Source organism: Pteronotus mesoamericanus, unplaced genomic scaffold, assembly GCF_021234165.1.
Source record: "Pteronotus mesoamericanus isolate MK-2021 breed Mesoamerican mustached bat unplaced genomic scaffold, CSHL_Meso_final contig_256, whole genome shotgun sequence".
Classification (NCBI taxonomy): Eukaryota; Metazoa; Chordata; class Mammalia; order Chiroptera; family Mormoopidae; genus Pteronotus; species Pteronotus mesoamericanus.
In genome coordinates this window covers 467,082-480,295 of record NW_026555108.1, presented here as the reverse complement: position 1 = coordinate 480,295, position 13,214 = coordinate 467,082, and the positions used below count along the sequence as shown (strand labels likewise).

At 46.4% G+C, this 13,214-nt stretch overlaps 2 protein-coding genes across 2 annotated transcripts in view; both read left to right on the top strand.

Moving 5' to 3' along the window:
• Positions 1 to 12,254, top strand: part of LOC129071085 (uncharacterized) — a 60,033-nt gene extending 47,779 nt beyond the window's left edge. Inside the window, exons 2-4 of the mRNA XM_054574220.1 lie at positions 10,318 to 10,552; positions 10,909 to 12,091; positions 12,181 to 12,254. Coding sequence (XP_054430195.1) covers positions 10,969 to 12,091; positions 12,181 to 12,254 — 1,197 coding nt within the window. The 5' untranslated portion in view covers positions 10,318 to 10,552; positions 10,909 to 10,968. The remainder of the gene's footprint in view (positions 1 to 10,317; positions 10,553 to 10,908; positions 12,092 to 12,180) is intronic.
• A 51-nt stretch (positions 12,255 to 12,305) lies between these two features.
• ARHGEF9 (Cdc42 guanine nucleotide exchange factor 9) overlaps positions 12,306 to 13,214 on the top strand; it is a 222,926-nt gene continuing 222,017 nt past the window's right edge. The window contains exon 1 of the mRNA XM_054574238.1: positions 12,306 to 12,516. Coding sequence (XP_054430213.1) covers positions 12,379 to 12,516 — 138 coding nt within the window. The 5' untranslated portion in view covers positions 12,306 to 12,378. The remainder of the gene's footprint in view (positions 12,517 to 13,214) is intronic.

The following is a 13,214-nucleotide window of genomic DNA, read 5'->3' as shown; positions in this document are numbered from 1 at the left end:
GAAATCCCTTGAAGTCACTGTACCATCCAGCTAGACTTGACCACAGACTTGCATTGTCATGTAGGTAAGGCTTTGAGTCCACATGCTGACCCAGCTGGCTCCTCCTATTTATTAAGATCTGTCAGTTCAAATGTAACCTCCTCCGAGAGGCCTTCCGTGATCTTCTAGCACCCTTCCCCTCCCCGCCACAAGGGGCTCACAGAGATGCTTAACTGTAGCTGAAATAATCTCCTTACTTATTTCTGTGTTTAACATCTGACTCCACTGGGGTATCAGCTCCATGAGGACAGGGACTTTATCATGTTCTGTCATGTTCGCTTCTCTAGCTCCAGCACTTCGCAGTGTGCCTGAAACATTGGAAGTATCTAATAAAGATATTTTTAGTGAATTAAAGAATGGCTAGAATACCAACTTTTGTGGGGTTCAGCTAAAGCTAGGGCTGGCATGGAAATTTATAGTACTAAATGCCTACATTAGAAAAGGAGAAAGGTCCTGCATCAATGAATGACCTTTCTATCCACCTTAAGAAACTAGCAAAAGAAAGGCAAATTAAACCTCAAGTAATCAGAAGAAAGGCAATAATAAAGATCAGAGTGGAGATCAATAAAATAGAAAAATCAATGGAAACAAAAGCTGTTTGTTATTAGAAAATCAGTAGTATTCTCATCGCCCAATTCCAAAGCAATTCTGGGACACAGGCTGGCTGTCCTACAACTCAGCTCAGTTCTGACACTATGTACCAGGAGGCAGCATCGGATCCCACAGGCGAAGGACCCAGTCCCACAAGACTGTCCCCACTTCACTTCCGAGTCGAGCCGCAAGCCCAAGGTTCTCTGCCCTGTGTTTCTGACCAACACCGTATAGATCCGAGTTTCCAACACTTGCCTCCCCCCAGCCAGGTCTGATTTTGTTAGAACAGCTCACAGAACTCAGAAACGTTTTACTTACTAGATTGCTGGGCTACGATAAAAGCACACAGCTCAGGAACAGCCGGGACGAAGAGATGCCTAGGACAAGGTGTGGGGAAAGGGCGTGGAGCTTCCAAAGCTTCCACTCTTCCCAAAGCTCCACGTGCTCAGCAGCCTGAACGCTGTGTGCATGCTGTCGTTTTGGAGTTTATGGAGGCTGCATTACAAAGACATGACCGATTAAATCACTGACTGCTGGCAATTGATTCAACCTCCAGTCCCTCTTCCCTCCACAGAGGTCACCGGGATGGGACTGAAAGTTCCAACTCTTAATTGACATGGTTAGTTTTCCTGGCTACCAGGCCCCCACCCCCTTAGGTGAGTCACAAAGGCCACTGCATTAACATGACAAAAGAGACTTTGATTGCTCTGAACGCTTAGGAAATTCCCAGGTTTTAGGAGCTCTGAGAGGAACTGGATGAAGACCAAATATATTTTATATTGTAAATCACAGTATCACAATCAATAACATTCATTAACCTTTAGCCATAACGGTCAGGAATAAAAGGAAGGAGACACATATTGCCAAGATTAGAAATGAGAGGTAATACTACTGCGAAAGCTGCACATATTAAAAGAATAATAAGGAAATAATAGGAATGACTTGATGCCAATGAATTCTACAGCTTAGATGAAAATGATAAACTCCTTGGGAAAACAAGCAGAAACTGCCAAAGTTCACTCAAGAAGAAACAGATAGCCTGAATAATCGGGTGTAGTAGGAATTCCTCCTGGAATTCTTTCCTTGTCTCCTTATCCCTGAAATGGGGATCTTAAAAAAGTGTAAGAGAAAGAACATTGGATCTAGGGCTTAAGAGATGTGTGTTTTAGGCTCTGCCATGGGCTAGCTTTTTTGAGACCCTGAACAAGTGGAAATTTCTCAATCCTGTTTCCTCCTCTGGTAAGTAGGGAGTCAGGGATTGTTGTGAGGATTGTGATGATTAAACAACTTGGTATAGCCCTGGCTGGTGTGGTTCAGTGGATTGAGTGCCAGCCTGCAAACTGAAGGGTCGCGGGTTCGATTCTTAGCCAGGGCACATGCCTGGGTTGCAGGCCAGGTCCCCAGTAAAGGGTGTATGAGAGGCAACCACACATGGATGTTTCTCTCCCTCTCTCCCTCCCTTCCCTTCTGTCTAAAAATGAGTGAAATCTAAAAAAATACGAAACATGGTATAGACGTATCAATGTAAGAAACATTCAAACCTGTAGAGAATTTTTGGTGAGTTTATTTGAGCCAAACTGACAACAATTGCCAGGAACCAACATCTGAATGGATTGATAAATGCTCCACAGAATGGGAAGAAAGCAAAGTGGGGAAACCTCTGGGATTGGATAAAATGGTAAAATGATAGCCACTTCTTTTAGGTTGGTGGCTAAAGGATAGTTAACAGTTAACAAGGAACCTGATAACAATGAGGGGAATTGTGGTCTCAGCTTGTGCCCCAGGGATTTGGGGGAAAAAAAAAGGGAAGTTACCTTGACATTCCAAAGGTCTGTTATCATAGATGCAAAAAGATGATAGATAGGCTCAGTTAAGGTAAAGAGTGACCTTTGTTAGGGAAAAATACTGCCCTAGGCTATGACTACTTGCCGTGAGCTGCTTTTAGTTTGTAAGGTTTAATTTCAGACCATCCTTTATGGTTACTTTAGGTCTCTGAGTTTGTAAAGGCTGCCTCCCCTGAGCTTGTCAGGCTAATATGTGGCCCCTTTTCTTCCACAGAGGCAAGGTCCTTGGTGTTAGGCAGGAAAGATAGCAAACAAAGGCGGGGTGGGGGAGGGACACTTGTCCTGCCCACTGACTCAGCAGTCCTTGAAATTCTCTGTATCTTTTCCATTATCTGGGAAAGAAAGCCTTTAACACTGTGCTTTCATCCCAAGGCCTGAAAGGCCCAAAAAGGCCCTTAGTGCACAAAAGTAGAAGCCCATTAATACCTTTGGGTGTTCACCCCCTATCTTGGAAAGCTAGCACCACCTTTATCTGTCAGTCAATATGTAATTTCTTCCCACTCACCTCTCCATGTCAGTCCCCAGGACAAAGGAGTTGGAGCTTGGCGGGCTTGGCTCTCTGGCCACCCCCCTCCAGCCTCAGGCCATCCGGCCTCTGGCCATGCGCTCTTGCCACCCTGGCCCTCACCACCCCTGCGCTTGCCGCCTGACCTTTTGCCACCCTGACCCCGCTTCACCCTGAACCTCTGCCTTTCAGCCCCCACCCCCACCTTAGCGAGGCCGAGGCCGTTCTCTTCCACGAGAAAGGCCTGCCAATAAACCCTGCTTGCACGCTAATAGACTCGTAGATCTCTAATTCTTCTTCATTGCATTGGCTAGAAGAACCGAGTTTCTGGGAGCTTCTCCCATAACACTTGGTCAGGTGTAAAATTCAGTAAAAACTGGAGCTGTTGCTTGACCATGACTGTGATGGATCTCAGTCGCGTTAGTAATAACATCAGAGTCGTGGTGACGGGTGTTTGAAAATATCGATTGAAATAGTGTCATTTGTCCAGGTGCGGTAGTAACAGGTATAATCACAGTCACTTACATCTCTAGAACACCTTTATTTATTTACTTATTTTAAAATTTTTATTTGACTTTAGAGAGGGAGAGGGGGGAACATCGATTTGTTCTTCCACCTCTTTTTGCATTCATTGATTCATTCTTGTATGTGTTGCTGACCGGGATTCAAACCCCCAACCTTGCCATATCAGGATGCCCTAACCAACCTAGCTACCTGGCCAGGGCCAACACCTTTATTTAAAGATCAATTCTTTAAAAGATGTATTTATTTATTTTTGGAGAGGAGAAAGGAGGGAGAAAGGGCGAAACAGCAACGTGCGGTTGCCTCTCACACACCCCCTTCTGGGGACCTGGCCTGCAACCCAGGCATGTGCCCTGACTAGGAAATGAACCAGCAACCCTTTGCTTAGCAGGCTGATGCTCCATCCACTGAGCCACACCAGCTAGGGCTCAACACCTTTATTTAAAAGGATAAAAAAACCCAAAACCCCTTTGAAGGACTCTCTTAGCCACACACTATGCCCCTGAAAAAAAGTATGAAGACTAAATGTCTTACCAGGCTCCAGATGGGGAAACTGAGGCTCTAAGAGGTAAGAATAAGTCCTTTCCTTTAGAGGCGAGACTCCAGTGGCAGTTCATGGAGCCCCATCCTTACCTCTTTAAGTCTTCCTGTCCACCCTTAGTCACTCCCTGTGCAGTTTAAAACTTTCTGTCCTTGGTTAGAATTCACGGTAAAAGCTTTTTTGTTCCAAGCTCTGAGCCCATCTTTCTTTGGCCATGTTCTCTGTGTTCCACCCCTTTTTTCACTTCTCATTTCTCCTCTTAGGGCCCCATCTGTCAGCATCTGCTAATAGTGGACACACCCTACATATTTCCATGGAAACCAGACAAAAAGGGACTAGAGATATGACATGAGTGTGCTTACTTTAGTCACACTGCCCAACTTCTCTCAAGGCCTAGTGGAGCAGTACTGGGTGCTGAGGTCTAGATTTGATTGAAATCAAATAGGGTTCAGTCATAATTTTAATAACTAACTTGGACAACTTAATATTTGTCCCTGAAAAGAGCACCTACTTGTTTCTCAATATTCACATAATACATTTGGATTGTTCACAACCTGGTCCTAAGTACTGGTCCCAATTTTGGTGGTACACACAAACATCTGAAAGCAGTGATTTATTTTGAAACTAATTCAGGAAACCAGATCAGTTATTTCATTGCCAGTGTCATTTAAAGCAGGTACTTGTCACCCTGGCTGGTGTGGCTCAGTGGATGGAGCATCGCACTGCAAAGCGAAAGGTCACCGGTTCAGTTTTCAGTCAGGGCACATGCCTGGGTTGCGGGCCAGGTCCTCAGAAGAGGGTGTGTGAGAGGAGACTACATGTTGTTGTTTCTCTCTTTCTCTCCTCTTTCTCCTCCCTTCCCCTCTCTCTAAAAATAAATAAATAAATAAATACATTAAAAAACAAACAAACAGGTACTTGTGAAGTCACCAGAGCTAACCCAGATTTAACCCTGGATTTCAGGGTACCTAATCCACCTTAGCAGTTTTAAAAGGTAACTAGATATTTAATAATACAGGTATTTGAAGTTAAATCATTTTCTGATGTATAAAACTTATGTAAGGCTATTTCTCATTTCTTCTACTATTTAGTGGAGTAAGACATTCCATAGAGGTGGGTTGTCTAGATAGCTGAAGTAAACCCAACTCAATACTGAAGCTTTTAAAAGGTTTAAATATTTTGATATAAAAGCCTAAATTAAATATGTATTACACATTTTCTTGCCTTCTTAAACAAAATATATTTAACTTAAATTACTTTCTTGATGACTTCTGTGAAAGGATGTGGGTAAGCCACTAAATCTCTTTGGACCTCAGTTTCCTCATCTGCTAAATGAGGAATTAGACTAGCTGAGCTCTAACTCTGACATTCTACTTTTGATTTCCAGAAAAGCTGCTGGATTTTAAGTAGAAAAGAACTAAGTGTGCAGCTACTTGTTTCCTGTGTGGACGGGGGACTATAGGAAAAGGAAACTGAAAAAATTATGAATTTAGCAAGACTGCAAGACAGGCAAAAGAATTAAGAAGGGTAAACTAGCCCCTTGGAACTAAAGTTTGTCAGCCTTTCCTCCCCTCTGGGGGATGGGACCTTTGGCCACATTGCCGATTGCTGTCACCACTGTTTTTGGCCACCCTTAAGGGCAACATCAGCCTCTGTGTGCTCTCAGGCTTCAGAGTCCAGTTGTCTCTTCTCCTTAAGACCACACAGGCAGCTGCTGGGCTGCCACTTACGAGGGAAGCACCTCAGAGAATGTGTATTAGAGTGCTTCCGGGATTTCAGAAAATAGTCTGGGCTCATTCACTTTCCACTTGGGTGACTTTACAAGAGATGGAGTTTTTATCCTGATATCTGTCGAGTATAAGAGAATATGCTAGGAATTTTTTTAAAATAAGAAAACAGTGCTTTTTTCTTTAACATTCTGACCTGAGGATATATTTATTGATTTTAGAGAGAGAGGAAGGGAGAGAGAGGGAGGGAAGGAGGGGGGAGGAAGAGAGACAGATAGATAGACAGACAGACGGACATTGATGTGAAAGAGAAAAATCAATGTGAGAGAGAAACATCCATTGGTTGCCTCCCATATGTGCCTCGACCAGGAATCGAACCCAGAACCTTGATGTGTGTCCTGACCAGGGGTCGAACCTGCTACCTTTGGGTGTATGGGGTGACATTGCAACCAACCGAGCTACCCAGCCAAGGCATGCTGGGAGTTTTTTGAATGCTCCTACCAACCCAAGGAGGGGCGCATCTTTCTCTCCATTTTACTGATGGAGAAACTGAGGCTTGAAGAGAGACGGGGCCTGCCCAAGGTCACCGTGAGGAAGTCACAGGGCTGGGTTAGAAAGCTCGAGCCTATAACTCTAAGATTTAAAAAGAAATAAAAGAATTAGGGGAAGGGCAGTTAAGTAACCTGCTCTTCCTCTGTGCTGAGTGAGAGCAGAAGCCAGTGGCCTGAGCAGATGGGATGGTTGGAGGTGAGCCCCAGGGAAGAAATCTATCACCACCATTATTATCTTCTTAAGGGGCTTATCAAGCACTGGTTGCCTATGGCTTCTCCCCATGCAGTGGATTCTGCTATTTATCCTTTGACAGAAAGTAAAAAATCTACTAGGTCATTTTCCAGGTTTCTTCCAGGCCTGACTCTTATGCCTTCCGCCCCTAGAGTACCAAGCACATTGATAGTTCCAGCCATATGCTAGCTGTGCGACTGTTGTCAAGTTCCTTAGTCTTTCTGCACCTCGGCTTCCTGAATTGCAAATTTGAGATAATAATAGTACCAGCCTCATTGCGTGGTTGTGAACGTTCAGGTGGTTAATACTTAGGAAATTGCATAGCACAATGCCTTCTACACAGCAAACATCCAATAAATGGTAGCTGCTGATAAAAATAACACAAAACATAACCCCAGAAATTGCTTACTGAGTGGTATGATGTGCCAGACACTGTGTTATACTTTGAGGAGCAGTGTGGGCGCTGAGGGAAGAACACAGGCTCTGGTACAGAACAGCCTGAGTTCAAATCCTGGCTCTAAGTGTGACCTTGGGCATGTTACCTCGCTACTCTGAGCCTTTTTTTTTTGCATTTAAAATGGGGATCATAATACTTCCTACCCTAGTGATGAGGATTAGCAAGATGATACATATAAAGAAAGCGCTTAGCCCAGTGCTTGGGTGAGGGTATGTTCTGATTAGTCATTATCACCCTTATTGTCTTAAGTGGCACCTCACTTGACACTCACAGTATCTGTATAGCACAGAAAGCTGATTGCAAGATTGCTTGATATTTAGAACTGTGTTCAATTTTCAAGTGAGTTCGGGCATGAGTGCCTATTGACCTAAGCAATTCTCGTATCATGCAATGGCACTTCGGTAGGAAATGGGAATGAATCATCTTTCATTATCCTACTTATTAAAGCTCCTAAGGAAAGAGTCAGGTGCAGGAAAGTAGGCTTGTATTTGATACCAGATGCCCATCGTCCTTGTCCTAGCTCTGCCACTCATTGCCTGTGGGACCAGGAGCCTTTAAGTAGGCAAATGAAAAATGTCTCCATTCCTGCCCTGGTTGGTGTGGGTCGGAGGATTGAGCACTACCCTGCGAACCAAAGGGTCGCCTCTTTGAATCCCAGTCAGGGCAGATGCCTGGGTTGTTTCTCTCCTACTCTTTCTCCCTCCCTCCCCGTCTGTCTTAAATAAATAAATAATATCTTTTAAAAAAATCTTTAAAAAAAAAATGTCCCCATTCCTAAGTCTTACCTTTGTGTGTGGAATACTTTGAGTGATATGAACTAGTTCACTCCCGTGATTGCCATCGTGACTGTCTGTAAAATGGAGCCATAAATACCCCCTCTAGAGGAATGTAAGAGTGGTAAGCTATACAGGCACACAAAATACTACTTGCAGCAGGGGCTTGCAAACCTCTTTTTTTTTTTTTTGGTAAAGGACCAGATAATAAATACTTTGGGCTTTTGAGGACTATGTAGTCTCAACTGAAACGGCTCATCTGCTTTTGTAGCACAAGAACAGCCATAGAAACTATGTAAACAAATGAGTTTCGCTGATTTCCAATAAAATGTTTTTTACAGAAACAGGTGACAGGCCTTGGTTTTGCCAACCCCTGCTCTAGATCCTCATTCTTGAGCACCAAAACTATATGTCAGACACGCAGTAAGCACCGGGGATGGCAAAGTCAACAAGACCCAGCATTTATTCTGAAAAAGCTCTTGGTCTTGTGGGTGAGTCAGGCACATCTGAGAGTGGAAACAAGTAATCAAAGTGTGGAGTGATAAGTGCCTCATAGAGGCATGAATGAAGTGTTTGCTTTGTGACAGAGGAGGCCCCTGCTGTTGTGTGCTATAATGATAGCTCTAATTCTGTCTTAGGAAGAGTGTTTTTGGTCCAATGAACCTTATCAAATTGGTTGATAAATGTTTCACCTCATATATCCCTTTTGGTAATCTTAATTACTTTACAACACTCTTATAAAAGGATGCCTAGAACAAACAGGTTTTCTTCAAAATACATTTTTTTCTGGTTTCCCTCCTTAAGTCCCCCCATAGGGGCATTCAGCCTCGTAGCCTTCCCTGTGGTCAGTGGGTTTCCTGTTAACACCAGGATGACGAGAGAACCAGCGGAGGGGCATGGTGCGCTGGCCTGGGAAGCCTGGTCCTACTTTTTCATTTAGCAGGTCCCTTGACCTTGTCATCTTCAGTCACCCAGCTGCAGCATAAAGGGCCGAGCTAGGTAGTTTCCAACATCCCTTCCAGCTCTGCAGCTGTGGCCGGTGCCCGAAGATGCAATGTGCGCCTGGCTTGCTTTTCACTTGAATTTTCTGTGCCTCAGTTATGTCCCGAGAAATGGGGGGCGGAGTCGACCAAGGGAATCTCAACAGTTCTTTTTGGCTTTAGCTGGACTTAGAGTCTAAGACTGGATCTCTTCAGGGCATGTTCTTTTTTTTGAGCTCTACAGGGAGCAAAATCCAAGGGGAAGGGTTATTGGCTGCCAGAGTCCTGAGTTCACCTCCCTGATTTGGGACGGCTTTCTGTTAGGAGGGTTGTCAGGTATAGTGGTCATCTCCTACCAACTCGCTTCCCCCGCTCTAGCCCTGGCACTAAGAATGTGTGTAGATGCCCTTTTTTTTTTTTTTTTAAGGATCCTAGCTCTGCTCTGGTGCTGCCAAAAGAATCAGCAGGCAGGCAGGCAGACTTGTTCATGGACCTGTTCTCTGTGTCTTATGACCCAGTGATTCCACTGCTTGGACTCAAATTCCCAACTTTATTAGTCATGGCTATGGAGGACGTAAGCAAATAATTCAATCTTTCTGCACCTCAATTGAACCTTCTTTAAAATGGGAATAACAATAGTATCCACGTCAAAGGGTTGCTGTGAGAACTAAGTCATTGTAGATAAAGAAAAACTTAGTGCCGTGCCTTGCTTATAAATGTTAGCTGTTATTATCATCCTGAGTTGTACAGACAGCCTACTTGGAGGAACAGAACTCGTGAAAGAGGTTGGGAGTGTGGAACAGAGGTAAGGGCCCTTCATGCCCATTGTCCTTGTCCTAGCTGTGCCACTCATTGCTGGAGGACTACGCTTCTCTTTTTATCCTGCCCCTGGCTTGATGTGTGAGGGGTCAAGCCTTTGCCGCTTTCTGAATCTGTTTTTCCAAACTAAATAACCTTTCTCGTTTCCTCCAACTTGAACTTTTTCTGAGTCCAACACATTCTATGCACATAAATAAGAACAGGAAGGACCCAGAGTGAAGGTGTGATCCAGTTCAAGTGAAGTTGAGAGGAGAAGGAGGAACAAACAGACCCTGAGTGAGTGAGCTGACCCCTGGGAAAATCACCAAAAAGGCAGAAACTGTCTTTGGGGCTCCGGGTTCTGCCCACTTTCCTCTCTCTCCCCTTCCTTTTTCTTTCAGCCTCTGCGTGTCAACCTGCCTTCTTGCCTGTCTCTCTCTTAGCAAACCTTACTCCCCGGTTGTACAGGGCAGAGGGACAAAGAGCAGTGGATGGAGTGAGCTCGTGGATCTAGTCCCCGCTGTTCTGAGAAGCATTCTTGGGGACCCCCCATTTTCTCTCTGTCTGCCTCTCCCCAGGCCCTGCACCTCCTCACTCTACGGCCCCCTCCTTGCTCCCTCTAAGCGTCCACTGCCCTTGTCCATACCCTTCTATAAGACCACTTGTAAGGCTGCACTGTGATTGTTTTCTGTCAACCAGTCTCTCCCAGTTACCTGTGAGCTCGAGTGACTAGCTGTATGTATCTGTTTCATCCCAGTGGTATCCAGCGCCGAGATGGAGGGTGAGTGCTGAGCAGGCGACCTGGAAGGCAAAGTCCCAGCTTGCTGCTTTCCCAAGTGAATGGAGGAACAAATGAGACGGGGAAAAATGGACTGGATTCCTACCTGCTGCTCCCTTGGCTTTGTGGCTTAGAGAAGACAGGCGTCTTCTCTGGATCTCCAGTGCCCCCTCTGCCCTGTAACATGAAAGGATCAAAGTGATGGACTTCTGAGGTACCTTTCAGCTTTTTCTTTTTTTTTCTTTTTTTGGCTTTTTTAAAAAATATATTGCTATTTGCTCAGTTGTCAAGATCTGAGAATAGCAGCTTTAAGTTATATCCCTCTCAAGTATATTTGCGTTTAAACCGGAATCAAAGCTTTTCTTAGTACGCAAAATAAATTGTAATCTCCTCCAATCCAGATCTTAAAGATTTGGTGGCTCAGTAATGACAAATTGTATTCTATATATTTGCTTATGACAAATCTGTAAAGAAACCTGTTTGTGGCTTTGCCTCATCTAGCTCTCCTCTCTCCCTCTCCCTTTCCCTCTCCCTCTCCCTGCTCCCCCTTTCTCTCTCTCTCCCCTTCAGCTTGAAATCACTGGCCAAGCCTCCCTCTCTGCCTTGGTGGCCCCACCCCTTGCTGTGACCATGGAGACACTCAGCAGCTGCCAGACTGCCTCCCTCTCTGAGCTGGTGCCCAACGGTTACCTGTCTCAGGCCTTCCCAAGCTGCCCTGAGGTGGAAGGCCTGACTGGGGAGGTGGAACTGGAGGATTCTGAGCAGTGTGGCCAAAGTGACTTGAGTCCCAGGGAAGACAGTGGTCAAAGCAAGAAGAAAACCAAAGTCAACAAGATCTGGAATTTTGTGAGCCGCAGAAAAGGGACCTCCAGTCACGGGAAGCGACCCCAGTCTATGATTTTACTGGGAGCCACCTCGAAGTCATCAGAGTTGAAACCCAAAGTCACACTAATGGATCGAATGAAGTCATTCAAGAGGTTGAAGCCTTCCACCGGGGGTTCTAAGAATCCTGCTCCTAGGAGCAGCAAGGTCCAGGAACCCCAGGAGCCCCCAAGGAGCTACCGCATGAGGAAGACCGAGGAGATCCCAAAGCCCTTCCGCCATTCCTATGCGGGCCACATTGAGGGTCTGGAGCCCTTCCTCGCAGATGCGCCGAGGCTCGAGCACATCCCCAACAGGGTAAACCAGAAAGTGTTGGCCTTCAAAGACTCTGTCATCCAAGTGGAGGAAGAGCCTTGTGAGGAAGAGGCCCCTGAGCAGTCTGGCAGCAGAGGGGGCAGGTGGGCAAAGACCTATGTGAAAAACATCTTCCCTGGGGACCATGAGGCCCCAAACATATTAGCTGGAAACTCCAGAATCCAGGAACTTGAGGTCACCATTGAGAGCTCCAGCTTGGAAGGGAACGTGGAAGGGGGCTATGAGGAAAGTCCTGGGCACCTGCGTAGAGACAAGGCCACGCCTTTTGGTGGTGTTGTCAAGTTCTTCAGCAACATGGCTGAGGTGGCCCGCAAGTGGCGGGCATTCTCCCGGGAAGAGCCGCAGGTCGGCCGCCGCCACCGCCGCCGTGAGGCCTGCTTGGTCCGTGACAGCGAAGTCTTCATCATGGAGACTGCCAGTTCTCAGACCTCCTTGCAGCTCAACTTGCCCTGTGGGCCCCCTGAGGCGGCGCCATTTCGCAGTGCCGTTGGGAGGCGCCAGCACTGCCCCCTCAAGGCCTCACAGTCCTCGTGCACCTTTGAAGTGAGCATTGAGGGTGAGGAGCTGTCGGGCCGAGAGCTTCAAGGTCCCTGCACTACGGCTGCCTTTACCTGGGCGTCCACCTCCGCTGCCTTTGAATTCCAGGAGGACTCCACACCGCAGAAAGGCTACAGCTTCCACTACAGTGGTGCCTTCACCAGGGAGCCCTCTTCTTCTGACGAGGTTGAGGAAGACACTGAGACTGTGGTTAGCTTCCTCAAGGAAGATGACAGTGCCGGAGAATCCCCCGAGCCTGGCACCACTGAAGCTATTTTGGAGAAGCCAGAGGAGAAGCCCAGCAAGATGGAGGAGCAGGAGGCCAGCAAGGCATCTGTCGGGGCCAGTCAGGCCGAGCAGCCCCAGAAGTCTGACGTGGGTATGGGGGCGGCAGACGCCAAGAGCGAAGCCAGCAAGGCCTGCACTGGAGTTTCCAGGACTCAGGTAAGGGGGGAGCTGTCTTTTCAAATCACCATTGGAAATATTCCGGACCCCAGAAATTAGCTAAACTCCCATGCCCTCCCCACAACCCCACCTTCCACCAGAAATGTCCCAGAAGGAGTGTTCCCACCAGTCAGGTACTTGAGACTTGACTGATCCTCAATCCCTGGGCAATTTTTGCCCCTTCCTTGGGCTCAGGTCCTGCAGTTGCACCTTAACTCAGCTGTGAACTAAAATTGAAGCTCTGGGAGTAGCAGCAGAGTGACCAGAGTCATTTAATGATGCGCAAGGTAGCCATGGTCTCCTGTCGGGCATTTCCCCTCTTTGCTACCCTCCCTTGTCCCACCAACTGGAGCTGAGTCCACAAACTGATAGTCAAGGAGGGCCCCCAATCTGAGTGTCAGATGACCCGGATCTGTGTCATCTTGCTGGACCCCAGTTTCTCTGTGGAGGGGAAGGGGCTATCTTGGTGTCTGAGAGATCTCTAGCATCTTCTGGTAGCTTCTGTTATTTGACCTAAAGAATGTAGGCAGAGGACAGCCCAGAAATATTCTTCCCCCAGCATTCATTCAGTGGTAGCTTTATATCCATCCTCTTGCAGGTGCTGTCACATATATTGTTTTCATTTAATTATTTTTTTAAGATTTTATTTATTTATTTAGAGAAAGAGGAAGGAAGGGAGAAAGAGAGGGATAGAAACG